Consider the following 21,397-nt stretch of genomic DNA (forward strand, 5'->3'; position numbering starts at 1 on the left):
CTGTTGTAATGCACAGCTCAGGCCCTATTTAACAGTATTTTTATCTCATACTGAAAAAACGAGGTGACAGGTGCCCTTTAAGGGGTTAAAAAAAAAAAAAAAAAAAAGCACATTAACTGGCAGAGATTTGAGAAGAATCAAACGTGAGGCGACCTCCCTGGAGGCCCAGATGGTGCTCAGTGATCAGAGACCCCACAAAGGTAATGTAGGGAAGGCTCCTCTTTTGATTAGTTGGCCCAGTATGATGTCACACATGCCTCATGCTGGAATGATGATGTGGCACCCCAGGAGTTCGGGATACCACAGTGATATTGCCTTCCTCTCGGGGAGGGTGATGCCATGCCTGGAAGCAACAAGGATCCCTTTCACAGGTAAGGCTACGTTCACATTTGCGTTGTTGTGTGTTGCGTCGGCGACGCATCGGCGACGCAACGCACAACGCATGCAAAACGCATTATTTTGTGACGCATGCGTCCTTTTTTTGCTTGATTTTGGAAGCACAAAAAATGCAACTTGCTGCGTCCTCTGCGCCCTGACGTGTGCGCCGCAGTGACGCATGTGTCGCAAAACGCAAGTGCAACGCATGTCCATGCGCCCCCATGTTAAATATAGGGGCGCATGACGCATGCGTCACCGCAGCGGCGCCCGACGCTGCGTCGCACAACGCTAATGTGAACGTAGCCTAAAGGTACCGTCACATTAAGCGACGCTGCAGCGATAGCGACAGCGATGCCGATCGCTGCAGCGTCGCTGTTTGGTCGCTGGAGAGCTGTCACACAGACCGCTCTCCAGCGACCAACGATGCCGAGATCCCCGGGTAACCAGGGTAAGCATCGGGTTGCTAAGCGCAGGGCCGCGCTTAGTAACCCGATGTTTACCCTGGTTACCAGCGTAAAAGTTAAAAAAACAAACAGCACATACTCACCAGCGCGTCCCCCAGCCTCTGCTTCCTGACACAGGGCCGGAGCTCAGTCAAACAGCACAGCGGTGACGTCACCGCTGTGCTTTCACTTTCAGTTTAGGGCCGGCGCTCAGTCAGTGTCAGGAAGCAGAGGCTGGGGGACGCGCTGGTGAGTATGTGCTGTTTGTTTTTTTAACTTTTACGCTGGTAACCAGGGTAAACATCGGGTTACTAAGCGCGGCCCTGCGCTTAGTAACCCGATGTTTACCCTGGTTACCAGTGTAAAATATCGCTGGTATCCTTGCTTTTGCTGTCAAACACGGCGATACACGGCGACCTAGCGACCAAATAAAGTGCAGACCTTCTAGCAGCGACCAGCAATTTCACAGCGGGATCCAGATCGCTGCTGCGTGTCAAATACAGCGATATCGCTATCCAGGTCGCTGCAACGTCACGGATCGCTGGCGATATCGCCTAGTGTGACGGTACCTTAACACATACACGCAACGTGTTCTGACTCCAGGCTAGAAGGGGACCTGATTTGAGGGTGGCTTCCCTATATATTCTGGCTGGAGGAGGAGTTAGCTAGTCAGTCAAGAAGAGAGCTGGAGCTGTGCAGACACGAGGTTCTGCAGCTCCTGACAGGGCAGTCTGTAGGAGAGTGTGAGGGGAGAAGGAGCACTGGAGAAGTGAGGAGCTGCAACTGAGCTCCCTCCACGTTGAAGTGCAGGAACCGGACACAGAGGATGTGTGGGACTGTATGCCCCCAGCAGAAACCAGAGTGCAGGAGATTTCAAGTCGCCTGTCCACCATTACACCTGAAGGCACAGCAGCACATAGAGCCTGGAATCACCGCAAGTAGGGACACCTGTAAAAAGGCTCGAGTTGCCTGCCATGTGGGTACTGTCCTAGGACAGAGAGAGAGGACCTTGTGAGAAGCCTCAGGCAGCAAGGGACGCACACTACAGCGCAGAAAGGAAGGCTTCCAACCCCACCTGGCTAGGGGGATTCCAAGTCATTTCCAGGCTGCCCGCATTCCAAAGATCCCCGTAATCGGGGTACTGGAACTTCATCAGTAAAAGGTAAAGAGACTGCAACCTTGTGTCCCCTCATTCTTTCTGGCACTACACCATCTATCATCTTTGCCCACTGCAGCGGGAGCCCTGGGCACTATGCTTCACCTGTGGGAAGTCATACCATCCCCACTGCAATACCATTATCACCAGAGGACCCCTTTAAGCAGCGTCGGTCATCCCTGACCGAATACTACAGGTGGCGTCACGAACATTCTTTATTCCCTTTCAAAACAACCCCTTTAAAGACCTTCCCTTTAACTTGGGATGTACAGGGCCACAGACCGGGTCACCGCCACTGTGACTACCACTTTAATGACTACCGGACCCGGCCTGAGTACCCCACGGCTGTAGCTGGTGCTTTAATGTCATCACACCAGGCAGGCCAATCAAATAAAGAGCTGCGGATGTCCGCAGGTACGAGGCGGTGATCCCACTGCTGTGCAGCCACCACAGATTACTGATAATCCACCCTCCAGCCAGAAACGTACGGTCACTAAGGCTATGTGCACGTATTCTGGTCCACTGCGGATTTACCATGGATTTCACTGCAGTTTTACAACTGCGGTTTTCTATTGGAGCAGCTGTAAAACCGCTGTGGAATCCGCAGAAAGAAGTGACATGTGGCGGAATGTAAACCGCTGCGTTTCTGCACGTTTTTTTCTGCAGCATGTGCACAGCATTTTTTGTTTCCCATAGGTTTACATTGTACTGTAAACTCATGGGAAACGCTGCGGACCCGCAGCAAAATCCGCACCGTGTGCACAGAGCCTAAGGGGTCTGAGCAGCCGGACCCCAGCAATCACCAACAGGAGCGATGGGGGGCTGACGCCTCGTTACTATGGGCACTGCAACTCCCATAGAAGTGAATGGAGCAGAGGTGTCTGGAGACCCCCGTACTGGGACTGCTGGACCCTCGCTCATCACTCTTCCATTCCTATAAATGGGATTTAGTTTTTTGCAGGGTGTACAAATTTCTGCCACTAAATCTGCTGGGGCACAGACCAAAGAGGCAGTCATTGATTTCCTCCAGCTCCTAAATGGGCTCATCCCCTCCTGTACTGGGGAATCTGGGTGACAACCAGTGGCCCCACTGCTGCCGGGGAGGTGACATCCATACCTGGGAGGATTGGGTGACGCTCCCATCACCGGCAGCAGCACGTACTCACTTGTTGCGCGGCACCGGCTCCTCTCTCCCCGGGGGCTGCGCTCACAGGTCGGCGCCGCTTCTCCCCGTCTTGCCGCTCTCCCTGCCGACAGACAGGTGATGAGTACTGGTGGGGCGGGGCTAACACCTGCCTCACAGCCCCGCCTACCATCACGTGACTCAGGGCCCATATTTACATGCTGCGACAGGTGAAGTTGGAGGAGACCAGTCACGTGGTGCTATACAGCAGCATGACTTTAGGTCCTAGTAATGTCCTGTCTGGAAGTTAAGTGCCGTAAAGTGACGCACTTCCGGTAATGTGAGGCTTCAGGCTTCTACCTCTTCTTCTGTGACAGTGCGGCCAGTGTGCACCGGAGACGGCGGAGAAAGCCATGGCGGCAGCTGGGAGCAAGTCTGTGCTGTTCGTGTGTCTTGGTGAGTGTGCACACTGAGGGGCGGCCGTGTGGAGGCCTGACACTGCTGTGGGACCACTTCCTGCACCCCGGGGGGCTTCTCTTCTTACCTCCATAGGTCGCTGTTGTATGAACACTGGGACCTGACAGAAACCAATTTCCTTTCATAGTTCAGGAATTCTACATTTTTTTTTTAAAGTGGAGTTTTCTAAAAAACAAACCAAACCCTCAGATGCAAAAAGCTATCACGTTTCTGTTTTCCTTCTCCCCTATTGTTAACTTGCCATAAAGGGCTAAGTTGTGCGTCACATCATTAATTCTCACCTATAATGTGACCCCTATTCTGCCGTAGGTTTTCGGGGTTTGTGTTCGTTGTGATGTGGAAGCAGGATTGTCGGGGTCAGCAGGATTACAGCCATACAAAACTTGTATAGTGAGGGGATTATTTTATTTTTTAGAGTGAGGGGGGGGGGGGTTACTATTTTGTTCTTTATTTCTGAAAAACATGTTTTGTTGTAATTTTCCCGAAACTCTTTCATGTTCTCATTGATGGAGCTGAGTAATGTCTTGTTGTTTGCTTTCCGAGCCGTAGTTTTTTACCATCATTTTCGGATACATACAACATTTTAATTGCATCTTTTTGTGAGTGGGGCTGTGACCAAAACCATACTGCGTGACTTTCTTTTTTTCTACTGATCAAACACTTCATGGATTACACTGTGTACACAAATCAGACAATATTGAATATACTTGTGTTTGTTTTTGTTTGTTTCCTAGGGTGAAAAACATTGTATTTTTCATGATACTTTCTTTTTGTCGCCATAGTGGACTGTTTCAGTGCTTTATATCCTGCAAGGCTTCATTATTATAGAATATGGGATTATCTTTAGCTGAGCTTCAGTGGTTTGAGCCCAGTGCACCCCCCAATCATGTCATGAGGGGAGTCAGGCAGGAGGTGCCCACATGAACATGTCACCATGATGTGAAAGCTTAAATGCTGCTGTCAGTTATTTCTCAGTGACATGTAAGCAGTTAAACCATAGCAATCTGCTGTGTAACACAGCCGACACCTGCACTTTGTGGAGTGAGCGAAGCTCCTGAGCCGGCTCCACATACCCCAACCCGCTCTATGACAGATCGTGGAGCATGAAGGGCTTAAAATGGGCCTGATACAATGCGGTCCACAGATTGGGCAGGTGTCCGGTTTTCATTAAAGCAGTTGTTTAGGATGATAGGAAAATGGCCGTTTTTTCTTCCAAACGCAGTGACCCTCTCATAGGTCATTGATTTATCCATTCCTTGCAGGTAACATCTGTCGATCTCCAATGGCAGAAGCCGTGTTTAGAAAGGTGGTATCGGATGAGGGAGTATCTCACCAGGTAAGAAGTTACACAGTTATCCTCTTCTAGATCACAAAATGTATAGGATCATAGAATGTTAGAGTTGGAAGGGACCTTCTGGGTCATCTGATCCAACCCCCTGCTCAAACCAGGATTCACTAAATCATCCCAGACAGATGTCTGTCCAGTCTCTGAAGACTTCCATTGGAGGAGAACTCGCCACCTCTGGTGGCAGCCTGTTCCACTCATTGATCACCCTGTCAAAAAGTTTTTTCTAATGTGTCTCCTCCCATTCAGATTCATCCCGTAGCTTCTAGTCTTTCCTAGTGCAAATGAGAATAATGATGATCCCTCTACAGTGTGACAGCCCTTGAGATATTTGTAGGCAGCTATTAAGTCTCCTCTCGGGCTTCTTTTTTGCAAGCTAAACATTCCCAACTCCTGTAGCCGTTTCTCATGGGACATATGGGGTGCTGGACAAATTCTAGGTGACTGATGTGCCCAGGGTACTGCGACCTGTACCGGACTGTTTTACTACTGAAACTAATGGTATGTGTGCCTAGGTCTTAGGACTTCTAGAGACAGTCTCAGATGATAGCTGTTGTTAAGGGACTTCTAGGGACATGTATAGGGCTGCACTTTATGGATAATGATCAGCTGACTTGATGTGGATGGCGGTAATGCTGGACTTGGGAGCATGTGAATAACCATTGAAAGGACTTTAATGTCTGTTACTATAAACACATTTGGGGATCAGACCACACTACCACTCTGGAGACAGGACAGCAGGTTTTAAAGTCACATGACCAAAAACAGAAATCTGTGTAACCAGTTAAAACAAAAAAAAAAACAAAGAACGACAGACTGGTCACATGCAACATTCAAAAAGTCCCTGGTAGCAAAGTCTCCACTGATCTGCGACCGTCTAACAGTTCAAGAAAGGAGGAACACAGTTCAAGAAAGGAGGAACAGGAGCCCAGAGTACAAATGTATGAAAATCTTTATTTATACAAAAAGTTAAAAATCAGGACTATAATGGCGAGTGTACCACAACAATACATGAAGGGGAAAAGAAAGGGACAATCCCTTGCCCTCCAACCCCAGCGCTAAGGAAGATAATCGTATACAAAAACCATTGAATGGTAAATAAATGATAGACACTAATGTAGCGCAAGATGGTTTGTGCAATGGGAAGCAAAACGGTCAGTACAAAGGGCTGCTAAAAAGATATGTAACCCACGGTCTAAAGCGAGTGCCCTATAAAATCATATATAAAGACCTAGGACGCAGCAGCAATAACCATAAGAAATATGCTTACCCATGCAACAAGGGGGGACAGAGGAGAAGGGGTCCCGCCGGTGGTAGAGCCCCGACGCACGTTGCGCAGCGCTCACACGCTGCTTCCTCAAGGGGATATGGTATCTAATGGTACAGGATCTGCCTATAACCCCCCTGACCCGGATCACATGACCGGCAGCCACCAATCATAGTGGCGCTGTCGGCGCATGCGCACTGCGGCGAGAAGGCTCCGCACAAGGACCTGGCGTCAGGCCAAGCACGCAGGCCAGGAGGAAAACCTCCGGACCTGCGCACAAAGCCCGTAAGACACCCGTCCCTGCGCGGCAGCCGCCCGCACACAGCGTGATGCGCACGGCCACACGGGGGCGCACCTGCAGCTGGAAAATGGTAACTAGAACATCAGAAATGGATCTACATAATATACAAACTCAGACCCGCATTAGGGATGAATAAAATCCACAACCATGGATAAAGCCGGACATCTGTGATATACCTATACATAGCAATAACATATAATATCTTCAAAATAAACAGATGATGGTATAGGTCTGCAACACAGGAAGTATAGATGTCTTCATGTATAAGGCAGATGTCCAGAAACATTTCAAAGATCCACAACTGCAGTAAGTACAGCATCTCCACAAGAAGCCGGATGATATGAGGCAGGAAAAGGGGGGACCAAAGCAGGGCCTAAAGAGAAATACTAATGATAAAAATAAAAGTTAAAAACACCAGCACAAACCGTCTAACAGTGTTGGATTTTTTTGTGAAGGACACACTACTGAGACTAATTCAATGTGATGTAATTTCTCCAGTCACCTTCCACGACAGCAGTATCTGAGGTTGTCTCTCCGCCCTAATAGGGGACAGGAAACAAAGAGGTTAAATACCCTTCCCCTTCTTGCAACCAACAGTGTTTTTCCTGTCCCCTATGGGACATGGAGAGGTTTCGGATAGTGCTGCCGTGGCCGGCGATCGGGAGTGCTGTTACCTTCATGTGCCGGGCAGTCGACGTCGGGGGCTCCGCTCTCCTCCTCCAGTGACTGCTCCCATCTCCGCGTCCACCGCGTGACTTGGGACTCTATCCCGCCCTTCCTGCACCTCCTCGTGGGGTAAAGCAGGGTGGTGAAGTGCACCGGGGTCCTCCTGTAGCTTCCTGGCTGTCTCCTCCCTCCTTGATGCTGCCGGAGGCCGCGCGCGCATCGGAAGTGACGCTTCTGAACTTCCGGTTTCATCCCTATGCGATCTACGCTGGAGAGCGAGGGCGTGCTGTTCGGCCCCAGCAGCAGCCATGACGGGCGTTTCTTGCATCACCCCCTAGGGAGGAGGAGGAGGAGCACTAATCACGCTGGCGACCTCGATACTATATATTCCTGGTCGGGGGGAAGCCTCCAGGTAAGGCCCATCTGTCTATGTCCCTCTGTGACTGACTGACCGTATGGACGGCGACAAACCCCTGCACTCTGCTTCTGCAGAGCCCAGCGTTCACCCTCCTACTGTAAGTAGTGTATGAGGTCCCTTGCTGTCCAGATAATTATAAAGTAACTTATTTCACCTTTCTCTCTCTTTCTCCAGTCACCTTCCACGCCAGCAGTATCAGAGGATGTCTCCCCGCCCTAATGGGGGACAGGAAACAGAAGAGGTCAAATACCCTCCCCTTCCTGCAATCACCGGTGTTTTTTCTGACCCCCTATGGTGCATGAAGAGGTCCGGGATAGTGCTGCCGTGGCCGGCGATCGGGAGCACTTCTTACCCTTTTATGCCTGGCAGCAGAGGTCGGGGGCTCCGCTCTCCTCCGGTGGCTGCTCCCGTCTCCACAGCTCTTGTGCGTCTCAGGACCCCCTTCCCGCCCTTCCTGCGCCTCCTCGTGGGGTAAAGCAGGGCGGTGACGTGTGCCCGGGGTCCTCCTGTAGCTCCTCGGCATCTTCCTCCTGCTTTGCTGCTGGATCCAGCGTCGCACGCGCACCGGAAGTGACGTCTGCCCGAACTTCCGGTTTGTTCCTGTGCATTTCACGTTGGAGCACACGTGCGCATCGGCCAGCGTCTTCCGGAGCAGGCAGTAATTGGGGCGTCCTCTTGGAAGTTCCCCCCCTTCTGACCACAGGGAGGAAGAGCACTCAACTAACGCTGGGACCTCGATATTTTAAAATCCTGGTCTGGGGATGCCTCCAGGTAAGGCCCATTTGTCTGAGTTCCTTTGTGACTGTCACGGACTGACCTATGGACGGTGACCAACCCTTACACTCTGCTTCTACAGAGCCCAGCGTTCACCCTCCTACTGTAAGTAGCAGATGTGGTCCCTTACTGTCCAGGGTATAACCTTATGGTGAATTAGTATACATTTCTCTCTCTTTTAGGGAGACAAGGTCCCTGCCCCTAAAAAGGATAAGGTGCCCAGCCGCAAGTGTGGTATATGTACCTCCAGACTTCCTTCTGCATATAAGAAGGAACTCTGTCAGCCTTGCATGGACGACATATTACGTACTGAACAGCCCTCTCTCCTGGACAGCATAAAGTCCCTCATAAAACAAGAGGTTCAATCCTCTCTGACTACTCTTTCCCAGACCCTGATACCACAACCACCTCCTCCTGAGAGAGGAAAATGGCTCCTGTGGAATTGGACTCTGATTCTGGCTAGATCCGTACCTCTGGTTCAAAGGACATTGGGAGAATGAGGGTTCCACTCCCACTCCGAAAAAAACCTTTTTCTCTAGTCACCTTCCACGACGGCATATGGAGGTTGTCTCTTTGCCCTAATGGGGAACAGGAAACACAGAGGTTAAAAGGACCTCCCACCTCCCACTTGCCAGTGTCTTTCCTGTTCCCCATGGGACAGGGAGAGGTTTCTTCATGTGCTGTAGTGGCCGGCGACTACGGTACCTTTACAGGCGCTGCCTGTCTAGCCGGGCAGCAGATGGTCGCCTCTGGCCTCCTCCTTGTGCTGCTCCCGTCGTCCTGCTCGCAGGTCCTCGGGACTCCCTCCCGGCCTTCCCGCGCCCCCACGAGGGCAAAGCAGGCCTGGGTTCCCTGACCGGGCTCCTCCTGGAGCTGCCCGGCGTCCTCCTCCTCCATGCTGCCGGCTCAGCGTTCCGGAAGTGACGACGGAGGTTCGCGCGCGTCACTTCCGGTTTCTTCATACACTAAGAAGCCGGTACTTCCGGGTTTCGCTGGCCGGCGTGTCGGACCGCGCAGCTCCCTCACCTGGATCCTGGAGGGGGATTAATCGCTGGAGCAGGTGCTAGGACGGCGTCCATAAAAGCCTGCTGAACCACCACTGAGGTAAGGCTATCTCCTTCAGTATGGATGGTTCTTCATGCCCCGTATCTGCGGAGCCCAGCGCCACCCCTGCCTCTGTAAGTGTTGCAGGGATGGGATCCGGGAGGAGTGTAGCAGGGGTTTGAAGTCCTCACCCCTCTCTCCCTTATATATTTCAGGGAGAAAAACCTGCCCCCAAAGGTGCCTATAGGAAAAAGTGCCCTATCTGTTCCACTAAATGTCCTCCTAACTGGGACAAGAAACTCTGTCAGTCATGTACCAACAGAATAATAAGAGCTGAGCAGCCATCTCTGTTGGATGAGATTCGCTCACTGGTGAAACAGGAGGTGCAATCTTCTCTGGCAGCTTTTACACCTCCACCCCCACCTCCATCTCCGCTACCACAACCTCATTCCCCGGCTAAGAAGAGGAAGATACAGGTTGTGGAATCTGACTCTGATTCGGACCTCTCTCATGCCTCATCTGTGGGTTGGGAGGATCCAAGATCACCTAAAGCTGAGGTCAGGAAGTACCTTTTTTCTTCAGACTATATTGAGGATCTAGTCTCTGCCGTACGTAATACCATGGGACTAGAAGAGGAACCTGTACCGCAGTCCATACAGGATCAGATGTTCGGTGGTCTTTCATCAGAGAAGAGAGTGGGCTTCCCAGTTCATCCCAATATTATCAGTATGATTAATCAGGAATGGGAACTACCTGAGAGGCGTCTCAGTACCCCTTCAGAAATGAAGCACAGATTTCTGCTTGAGGACGACCTTAAATTAGATATTCCCAAGGTCGATGTGCAGGTGGCTAGAGTTGCCAAGCGAACTGCACTCCCCTTTGAGGATTCTTCTCAATTGAAGGATCCCATGGATAGAAAAATCGAAAGTCTCCTCAGAAAATCATGGGAAACTTCTGCATCTGTCCTTAAGGCTAACGTTGCATCCACCTGTGTGGCAAGAGCCCTCTCCTGCTGGCTCGAAAAATTAGAGAATCACGTATCTCAAGGTACCTCAAGAGGCGAGATATTGGATTCCCTACCCATTCTGCACAAAGCTACAGGGTATTTGGCGGACGCTTCTCTGGAATCCGTAAGAGTCGCCGCCAGATCCCTGGTACTTTCCAACTCTGCCAGAAGAGCCCTCTGGCTTAAACTATGGAGTGGGGATATTACTTCTAAATCTAAACTCTGCACCATACCCTTTAAAGGAGACTACGTCTTTGGTCCTGCCCTAGACGATATTCTTGATAAAGCCACCGACAAAAAGAAAGCGCTCCCCGAGCAAAAACAGCCTAGGAAACGTTTTTTTCGTGGCCCACAACCTCAGCCCTCTCAAGCAAGAGGCAAAGGAAAAACCGGCAGGTGGAGCTATGCAAAGGGTAGGGGAAAGAATATTTTTGTCCCGCAACAGCAGCAGCAGCAACAGTCCCAGCAGGACAAACAATGACTCCGACCCGGTGGGGGGAAGACTCTCAAGATATGTGGATCAGTGGGAGGATATCACCAGCTCCCACTGGGTTCTCAATGTCATCAAGGAGGGCCTGTTAATAGAGTTAATTTCTCCCCCACCTCAGGGTCTAAAAGTCACTTCCCTTCCATCATCAAGGGATCGCAGCCTATTGTCTTTAGGTCTCAGAGACCTGATCAAATCAAATGTAATTTCCCCAGTCCCACAATCAGAGTGGGGGAAAAGGTCACTACTCCCGACTCTTCCTGGTCCCCAAACCTTCGGGAGACGTCCGGATTATCATAAACTTAAAGGGTCTGAACCAGCACGTGAAGTATTGCAAATTCAAGATGGAGTCCATAAGATCTGCGATTCCTCTGATAGAACATCACTCTTTTATGGCTACCATCGATCTCAAGGATGCGTATTTCCACATCCCTATTCACCAGAGACACAAGAAATATCTCAGGTTTGCAATACAGGGGAGTCATCAGGTGGAGCACTATCAGTTTGGAGTCCTTCCCTTCGGCATTTCATCAGCACCGAGGGTGTTCTCCAAGGTGATGGCAGAAGTAGTGTCATTCATCCGAAAACAAGGTGTCTGTATAGTGCCCTATCTGGACGATCTTCTGATAGTAGCTTCCACCGAGACAACCCTGATATCCCATGTGTCTACCACCCTAGACGTTCTGAGATCACTAGGTTGGATTCCAAACCTACAAAAATCTCAGCTTCAACCTGCAAAAACCAGGAGATTTCTAGGAGTAATGCTGGACTCAGCAAGACAAATGTCCTTCCTCCCGGACGATCACAGACTTCCCCTCCTAACAAAAATCAGGAAGTTCAAAGAATTGAGGTCCCCTACTCTGCGAGAAGGAATGTCGCTGTTGGGCTCCATGACAGCCTGCATACAGTCGGTGGCTTGGGCTCAAGCCCACTCAAGGACTCTCCAAGCCCACATTCTAGACAACTGGGATGGTCGACCTGGCACTCTTACCAAGAGGATCCACACTCCGGGCAGAGTGAAAGCCTCTTTAACATGGTGGATGAAGCCCAGGAACCTTCTGAAAGGAGTATCCTGGATTCAGTCCCCTCTAACCACCATCAAAACAGATGCCAGCAAGAGGGGCTGGGGAGCCATAGTAGACCATGTCCCCTATCAAGGCCAGTGGAGTCAATCGATTTCCGAGAAATCATCAAATTTCAGGGAGCTCAAAGCTGTGGAAGAGACCCTGCTAGCGGCAAGTCGTCAGATTTCGGGTCAACATGTACAGATATACTCGGACAACATGACCACGGTGGCCCATATCAGGCACCAAGGCAGTACAAGAACCCTCAGTCTAATAAAGATCTCCGCTCGAATCTTTTCTTGGGCCGAAAAGCACCTACTATCCCTGACAGCAATCCACCTCAAGGGAACTACAAATATTCAGGCAGACTACCTAAGCCGACAGGAAATCCATCCTGGCGAGTGGAGCCTGGATCCTCAAATATTCAACATGTTGGTTCACAGATGGGGTCATCCAGATGTCGACCTCTTCGCCTCTCACCAGAACGCAAAGGTCGAAACCTTTTTTTCCTTGGACCCAAGAGGCAATCCCAGGGGGTTGGATGCTCTAACCCAAGATTGGCCGTTTCATCTAGCTTATGCTTTTCCGCCAATCCCAATCCTTGCCAAGGTTCTACGAAAGATACGCCTAGAAAGGACTCCAACTATCCTGATAGCTCCATTGTGGCCCAAAAGGAGTTGGTTCAACCTGATTATCCATCTACAAGTGGATGGACCAGTAATATTGCCAATAAAGCACGATCTTCTTTCTCAGGGTCCCATTCTCCACCCAGACCCTCAGAAGTGGAGCTTGGCGGCGTGGTTGCTGAAACCCAGGTTTTAAGAGCTAAAGGGCTATCAATCCCGGTCATAGCTACGCTACAAAAATCAAGGAAACCTGTTACCAACGCCATTTACAATAAAATTTGGAAAAAGTTTTCTTCATTCTGTCTGCCTAACCTTCCAGACCCTCTCAAGCCTAATATACCTATCATATTGGACTTTTTACAAAAAGGCTTGGAAATAGGTCTCAGGCCTAGTACCCTCAAGGTACAGGTCTCGGCACTTAGCTCGGTCTTTGATCAAGATTTAGCGAGTCATCGTTGGATTAAAAGGTTTATGACATCAGCTACCAGAATGAATCCTAGAAAACAAATCCTAGTTCCCCCATGGGATCTCAATGTAGTTCTCCAAGGTTTGACAGGTCCACCCTTTGAACCGCTATCCTCTTGTTCTCCACAAAACCTAGCTTATAAAGCCGTGTTCTTGGTAGCCATTACTTCAGCCAGAAGGATTGGTGAATTACAAGCCTTGTCTACAAGAGAACCTTATCTTCTAGTAAGAGATGATTCAATTGTGCTGCGTCTTGATCCATCCTTTCTTCCGAAAGTTATCTCTGACTTCCATCGTTCTCAAGAGATTTTTCTACCAACCTTTTGCCACAATCCAGCAAACCTGGAAGAAAAAAGATTCAACACCTTGGATGTCCGGCGCATCCTTCTACAGTACTTGGACCACACCCGCACGTTCAGAATTGATCATAACCTATTTGTCCATCTCTCAGGACAAAACAAGGGGAAAAAAGTAGCCAAAAGTACCATCGCTACATGGATCAAGAAAGCTATAACGGAAGCCTACCTCGCTCAAAACAAATTGCCTCCAGTAGGGATCAAAGCCCATTCAACCAGATCTACATCGGTTTCCTGGGCAGAAAGAGCAGGCGCATCTCCGGAGCAGATTTGCAGGGCAGCAACGTGGTCTTCACTCCATACCTTCTCTAAACATTACAGACTGGATGTATTGTCCAATAAGGACTTAGCCTTCGGCCGTAAAGTACTCCAGGCCGTTGTCCCTCCCTAGTGCCAAATTAGTTGGTATTCCTCCATATGCCGTCGTGGAAGGTGACTAGAGAAAATAGAATTATTCTTACCGTTAATTCGGTTTCTAGGAACCTTCCACGACGGCACTAATTTCCCACCCAATATATATTCCTGGATTAGTTCTGGGATTTTAAAGGTAAACCAGTGCAATGGTCTCAGTTGTAAGTCACTGGCAAGTGGGAGGTGGGAGGTCCTTTTAACCTCTGTGTTTCCTGTTCCCCATTAGGGCAAAGAGACAACCTCCATATGCCGTCGTGGAAGGTTCCTAGAAACCGAATTAACGGTAAGAATAATTCTATTTTTTCTTCCGATGATATGGGAGAGCTGATTAGGATGGTGAAAGGCACCATGGGGGTGGAGGAGGAAGTGAAACAGTCCGTACAGGACGAATTGTTCTGGAACCTAGGGACCAAAAAGGGGTTTCCCATACACGGAAATATTGAGAACCTTATCCTTCATGAGTGGGGCCTCTGTTATGATCTCAATGGCAAGGGATCACAGAGATTAAGCAAAGTCTGCAAACATAAATACCAGCTCATAGGGAAGTGGTAACTAGGCTGACCATATAGCTGATCCTAGCACAAACACTAACAGTAGCCGGGGAACGTGCCTACGTTGATCCTAGACGTCTCGCGCCAGCCGGAGAACTAACTAACCCTATCAGGGAAAATAAGACCTCTCTTGCCTCCAGAGAAAAGACCCCAAAGAAATACAAGCCCCCAACAAATAATAACGGTGAGGCAAGAAGAAAAGACAAACGTAAGAATGAACTACATTTTAGCAAAGAGAGGCCCACTGACTAAATAGCAGAAGATAGTAAGATGACTTATATGGTCAGCAAAAAACCCTGCAAAATATCCACGCTGAATATCCAAGAACCCCCAAACCGACTAACGGTGAGGGGGGAGAATATCAGCCCCCTAGAGCTTCCAGCGATATCAGGAATCACATTTTGTACAAGCTGGACAAAAATAAGAACAATGCAAATAAACAAAAGTAAGAAAGCAGGACTTAGCTTATCTTGCAAAGAACCAGGACCTGAAGACAGGAGCAAACAGAAATGAACTGATTACAACGATGCCAGGCACTGGACTGAGAATCCAGGAAGTTTAATAGCAACACCCCAGGCCTAACGAAGCAGGTGAGTACAAACCTGGTAAAAGACAATCCAAGTGCCAAATCACTAGTGACCACAAGAGGGAGCCAAGAAGTATAGTTCACAACAGGCCTCCCTGGAATAGGACTTAGTGTCCCTTCAGAGTTAAGAATCCGCTTCCCGAGGGAAGGAAATTGTTCCTTATAGGAGATCCCCTAGGTAGATGTGCAGGTGTCCAGGGTCTCTAAAAGGACGGCTCTCCCTTTCGAGGACTCTTCCCAGCTCAAGGATTCCATGGATCGTAGAATCGAGAGCTTGTTAAGGGAATCCTGGGACACCTCCACTAATCTATTAAAAATGAATGTGGCCTCTATGTGCGTCGCCAGGTCTGTTCTCCGCTGGCTTAACACGTTAGAAAATCACCTTACCCAGGCTTCTAGGGAGATACTGGACTCTCTTCCCCTACTCCAGAAAGCATCGGGATTCCTGGCGGATGCCTCGGCTGAGTCCATCCGTGTACCAGCAAGATCAGCAGTCCTCTCCAATTCATCCAGGAGAGCACTATGGCTTAAGTCATGAGGGGGGTGACCATACCTCTAAAACTAAGCTCTGTGGTATTCCCTTTCAGGGACTCTATGTATTTGGCCGGGCCCTTGACGAAATTTTAGACAAGGCTACGGATAAAAAGAAATCTCTTCCAGAGCAGAAGAGCTCTAGGAAACTGTTTTTCGTCTCTCCCATGACCAGTCTTCCCAGAGAGACTACAAGGGGAAAGGTAAAACAGGACAATGGAGCTACCCAAAAGGAGGTAAGGACAGAAATATCCTTGTCCCCCAACATCAGCAGACTCCTGATAAACAATGACTGCGCTCCTGTCGGGAGTCGACTCTCAGATTTTCTTGCCCAGTGGCAAAACATCTCCACAAATCGGTGGGTTCTCCGAACCATATGGGACGGATTGAGGTTAGAATTCGGGAGTCCTCCCCCTCAGTGTCTGACAGTTACCTACCTACAGTCTCCACACCTGCGGGAGTCCTTAATGTTAGATCTGCAGGATCTTCTTCACGCAAACGTGATTTCCCTTGTACCTCATCCAGAGATAGGGGAAGGCCACTATTCTCTCCTATTTTTTGTGTAAAAAAAAAAAATCTGGAAAACACAGGAATATCATAAACCTGAAAGCTTTGAATCGTGTAATCAAATACAGGAGATTCAAAATGGAATCGGTCAAGTCAGCAATCCTGCTCATTTGGACAGGATTGGGTGATGGCTACGGTAGACCTGAGGGATGCCTATTATCATGTGCTTCGAGTGTTTTCCAAGATAATGGCGGAGGCGGTGACCTTTATCCGACAACAAGGGATTTCCATCATCTCACATTTTAGACGACTTTCTCATTGTCGCTCCATCCATCCCTCGTCCTCGGATTATGCACCATGGATAGCATAATCCGTAAGCTAGACCCTTCCTTTATGGCTAAGGTGGTCTCGGATTTCCACAAAAGTCAGGATATCGTTTTACCTTCATTCTGTCCAAATCCCTCTAATCCGAAGGAAGAAGCCTTTCACACCCTGGATGTCCGCAGGGTGGTCCTTTTCTACCTCCAACAGACTGAAAATTGGAGGATAGACCAAAACCTATTCGTCCAGCTGACAGGACGGAAAAAAGGCAGCTAAAAGTACAATCGCTAACTGGATCAAACAAGCCATTTGTCTAGTGTATTCAACTCAAGAGCTTGCACCTCCGGCATCGCTGAAGGCCCACTCCACCCGTTCAGTCTCGACTTCCTGGGCAGAGAGAGGGAACGCATCGTCTGAGCAGATATGCAGAGCCGCCACCTGGTCATCAGTCCACACATTCACCAGGCACTACAGCCTAAATTTCAATAGGGACCTATCGTTTGGCAGACGCGTTCTGCAGGCAATTGTCCCCCCTAAGAAATTTAGCTGTTGGCATTACTCCAATACTGCTGTCGTGGAAGGTGACTGGAGAAAATAGAATGAGTCTTACCGGTAATTGTTTCTAGGAACCTTCCATGACAGCACTAATTTCCCTCCCTATCTGATTTATTCTTATTGGATGATTCCTGCACTTGAGTGGTAACTATACAAGCTACTGTGTCCAGCAAAAACACTGGTGGTTGCAGGAAGGGGAGGGGTATTTAACCTATTTGTTTCCTGTCCCATATTAGGGCGGGGAGACATCTTCCGATACTGCTGTCGTGGAAGGTTCCTTGAAACCGAATTAGGCTACGTTCACATTTGCGGTCAGCGCCGCAGCGTCGGGCGCCGCAGCGGCGCCGCATGCGTCATGCGCCCCTATACTTAACATGGGGGCGCATGGACATGCGTTGTGCTGCGTTTTGCGCCGCATGGCCGCAAGCGTTGGACGCAAGAAACGCTTCAAGTTGCATTTTTTTTGCGTCCAACTTGCGGGCAAAAACGACGCATGCGGCGCAAAACGCAGCGTTTTAGCGTGCGTTTTGCCGCGTGTTTGTTTGCGTTGTGCGCTGCGGCGCCGACGCTGCGGCGCACAACGCAAATGTGAACGTAGCCTTACCGGTAAGACTAAATTCTATTTTTGTTCAGTCTGGCACCATGTAGCCCTGGTCTGCAGGCCTTAAAGGGGTTGTCCGCTACAAGGACAACCTCTTCTTGATCTCAATGTTTGGCTCTGATCAAATAAAGCTTCTACTCCCCTCCTGTACTGGCAGCCTTCCAGAGGTGTCCGCACTCGCGGTCCCAGGACTCTTGTGCGGTTGTGTGACAGAGGAAGTCCGGTCTGCAGCTGGTCTCTGACTTCCTCGTCATGCTCAATTTGTCTGAAGGTGGGGACAGTGACGCCTGCGCTGATTGTGCGCCAGGGTCACGTGTTTTAACAACCGCACAAGAGCCCCTTGGAGAACTAGTGCTGACACCTCTGGAACAGTGCTGGCACGGGAGGGGAGTATAAACTTTTATTTTTATTTTATCGGGGTCAAACGTGTGGTATGAGAAGGGGTTGTCCAAGTAGTGAACAACTTCTTTCAGCAAAGAGGCCATTCCTTTAGTTTAAGAATACACTTAATAGTTAAAGAATGCTTTGTTGGTATGCAAATGAGGTTCTGAGCACAGTGGGTGGGGCTGTGTAATTCTGAGCACTTTTTCTTTTATGGGATAGCTCATTGCCGTTGATCAGTATAGCAGGAGGTGAAAAGAGGGAACTCTGGAGTTGTGCAGTCCCACCCACTGTGCTGTAAGCAGCTAATTTACATATGAATATAAAGAGGGTTTTCTTCAAAATATGAATGAATACCACTAAAAACTACCAGGAACTCTTAGTACTAAATTCGTTGCTAGGTTGATAATGGCGTATATAAATGTGTCGGTGAATTGGACTGTTTTGTCTTTCTATTCTAGTGGAACATAGACAGTGCGGCCACCGCTACTTATAAAATAGGAAACCCCCCAGACTATCGTGGCCAGAACTGTATGAAGAAGCACGGCGTTTCTATGAATCACACTGCCAGGCAGGTAATGTACCTCGTTCCTTCCGTTATTGAATCCTATCCATTATGCAAGCTTTTATTTATTTGGCAGGGACCCTCTTGCTGTGCTGTTTTGTAATTTCCATATTGTTGTGCCGTGTCTTACTGGAGACAGCTCAGTGTTTTGGGATTTTTTTTTACATTTTTTTTTTTTTCCAGGGTCTCTATTAACGTCTTTCAGCTCGATCTTGAGCCATGGTGACTTGATGGATGAACACTCTGTAGGAAGATCGATTTTGTGCAAGTCTAGTTAGGTCCACCAGTGTCTTTCATATTTATAGTAGCAAGCCATTGGGTTGCTGATCTTCCTCTTCGCCTTGTTCCTTCTATTCTTCCAACTATGCTGTCCTTCTCCGGTGATTGCTCTCTTCGTATGTTGTGTCCAAAGTAGGCAAGTCGTAGCTTGGTGATCCTTGCTTCGAGTGACTTGTCTGACTTGATTTATTCCAAAATTGATTTGTTTGCTCTTCTTGCCATCCATGGTATTGATAACATTTTTCTCCAGCACAACATTTCAAAGGTGTTAATTCTCCTTCTGTCTTGTTTCTTTGTCGTCCAGGTTTCTCATCCATATGTTACTGCAGAAATGACTAGATTATGTACAAGCTGTGTCTTTGTCGTCAATGAAATGTCCCTCAATTTGTAGACTTTGTCCAGTGACTTGTTGATTAGTCCATAGCTATTCTCTTACTGACTTTTGGTGTTGTCACTGCATCTTAAATGATCATGGATTCGAGTAGGTTAAAGTCCTTTACAACTTCCAGTACGTCGCCGTCCATCTCAAATGTGTCCCCATCGTACCTGGCAGTAGTCAATATCCTTGTCTTCTTTGTATTGAGTAGAAGTCCTACGCTCGAGTTTTCCTCCTTGACACTCTAATAAGTCCTTCATTCCATCTACACTTGTTGCTATCAGTGTTGCATCGTCTGCCTATTTCAGATTGTTGATGATTTGTCCAGCAATTTTGATTCATTCTTTTTCGGCAAGTCCAGGCTTCCTGAAAATAGTTTCTGCATATAAATTGAAGAGAAATGGTGACAGGATGCAGCCTTGTCTGACGCCTTGCTCTACTTTGAACCGTGTTCTTTTCAGATTATTGCTTCTTCGTCAATGCAAATGTTTCTAATGAGACTAATCAGATAGTTCGGCACATCCATATCTTTCATGGTATTCCAAGGTTTCTGGCGATCAACATGGTCGATGAAGCAAAAATAGTTCTTTGTTATATTATTGTTTTGTTTTTTCCATTATCCATCTAAGGTTAGCAAATACATCTCTTGTTCCTCTGCCCTGTCTGAATCCTGATTGTTCCTCTGGCAGCTCTTTTGCAAAGTAAGGCTGTAGCTGCTTTGTAGGATCTTCAGTAGTATGTCGCAGGTAGGAGTGCAATAGGGTCTCTTTACTCCTTTATAGAACTCTTCTTCATCCACTGAGTTATTATAGTCTGCAGTTTTGTGTCCGCTAATATAACGATTATTGGTATAAAGCCATTTTCAACCAAAAGCATATTCTTGTATAGCTAAATGCTATGTGCAGTTTTATGCTCTGTTTCCGTAGCAGAAGCTCTAAGCTTTTGAGATTTTGTAGAGTTTTCGTTTTATTTTCTCGAAAAACTTTGCTAAAACATAGTCAAAGACTGGACCCGGAAAATTATTCTCCTTTTAGTTTAGGATAACATTTCCGAGAACCCCCTTTTACCAACATAAGGATTTTTCTGGGCCTAAAGTTGTTCTTCAGGAGATGGGGTATGGAATGCCACTGTTAATTTTCTAGGAAGTATTGGTTTCGTCGTACATGCGGGATCAATGATCACTTCTGTACAATTGGCGCCATGGCCACTTTTTAGTCCGAGGAGCATCACGACTTTGCCAGAATTGTTACATAACTCAATAGTATGAAGTAATGTAGTCAATATGTCTGGTTGATCCAGTATTTCTTTTTATATCCAGATCACAAATGATGATTTCCTCTCCTATGACTACATTCTATGCATGGATGAAAATAATCTGAGGTCAGTGAACTATTCTTTCCAAATGCGTAGCCATTACTTTATAATTGCTTGCTGCAATTTTTTTTTTTTTTAAATAAATCGTGCCTTTTTAATGAAAATTTAATTAAAAAAAAAAAAAAAAAAGTTATTTGCTATGAAAACTGTTGGAGGAAAAAGTGCAATAGGGTTTTATCTGAGATTAAGCAGTCAATGCAAGGTAAAAGCACTCACCAGACGTAGCTTAAGACAAGCATTGGAAAGATTCGCTGCTACAGATCCACGAGGGACCGGCCATTGAGAATACAATGTAGGAGAACGTGGTCAAATTCTGCGCTGCTGAATCATGTAGTCCAAAGGTATTGTTAAAACGAGGTCTTTATTCAACGTGTTTCTGAGTTTCAAAGAACTCCTTCATCAGGAACTACTACATAAGAATCTTATTCTTAAAGTCATAGCATACCTTTGGGACACCCATGATCTTGACCATAAAGGGCTCAAGTCACGGTGTCACGGATCCCTATTCCGTGGTGTAACTAATTAGTCACGGGCCGACCCAGGCCACACACCCGCTCATACACGCTGCCACCACTCACCGAATACACGGGCGATTAGTCCCGGAAATATTAATACTAATAATGTCTACCACTCATAAGGCTCACACCTTAGGCTATGGATTCTTTTAGAACATTCAAGGTTCAACTTGTTAAAGTTTTATACTTTAATACAAAAAAAGGTTCAGTGATTACAGTAAGAAAAAGTTGTAAAAATATGATAATAAAGACATACAACTTATGCAGTATAAGATCCCCTGACGAAGGCAGACGCTGAAACGCGTGTCGGGGCAGGGCGCATCCAGGAGACGGCTTTCATACACATAACAGGTAATTATCATGCAGCTTTATATTTTATTTACTATCAGCCAGCAGCACATAATTTTATGTGTTTTAATCTCTGTTGTCTAACTTGCTGCCCAAGCCT

The 21,397-nt window shown here is 47.9% G+C and overlaps 2 protein-coding genes across 2 annotated transcripts in view; one reads left to right on the forward strand and one right to left on the reverse strand.

Moving 5' to 3' along the window:
- Positions 1 to 3,228, reverse strand: part of SH3YL1 (SH3 and SYLF domain containing 1) — a 121,134-nt gene extending 117,906 nt beyond the window's left edge. The window contains exon 1 of the mRNA XM_077291335.1: positions 3,144 to 3,228. Coding sequence (XP_077147450.1) covers position 3,144 — 1 coding nt within the window. The 5' untranslated portion in view covers positions 3,145 to 3,228. The remainder of the gene's footprint in view (positions 1 to 3,143) is intronic.
- A 78-nt stretch (positions 3,229 to 3,306) lies between these two features.
- The window catches only part of LOC143808555 (low molecular weight phosphotyrosine protein phosphatase-like), a 42,951-nt gene continuing 24,860 nt past the window's right edge, over positions 3,307 to 21,397 (forward strand). The window contains exons 1-4 of the mRNA XM_077291339.1: positions 3,307 to 3,556; positions 4,840 to 4,913; positions 18,302 to 18,415; positions 20,379 to 20,440. Of these exons, the coding sequence (XP_077147454.1) occupies positions 3,514 to 3,556; positions 4,840 to 4,913; positions 18,302 to 18,415; positions 20,379 to 20,440 (293 nt within the window). The 5' untranslated portion in view covers positions 3,307 to 3,513. The remainder of the gene's footprint in view (positions 3,557 to 4,839; positions 4,914 to 18,301; positions 18,416 to 20,378; positions 20,441 to 21,397) is intronic.

The sequence above is a fragment of the Ranitomeya variabilis genome, chromosome 2 (assembly GCF_051348905.1).
Source record: "Ranitomeya variabilis isolate aRanVar5 chromosome 2, aRanVar5.hap1, whole genome shotgun sequence".
NCBI classification, from domain to species: Eukaryota; Metazoa; Chordata; class Amphibia; order Anura; family Dendrobatidae; genus Ranitomeya; species Ranitomeya variabilis.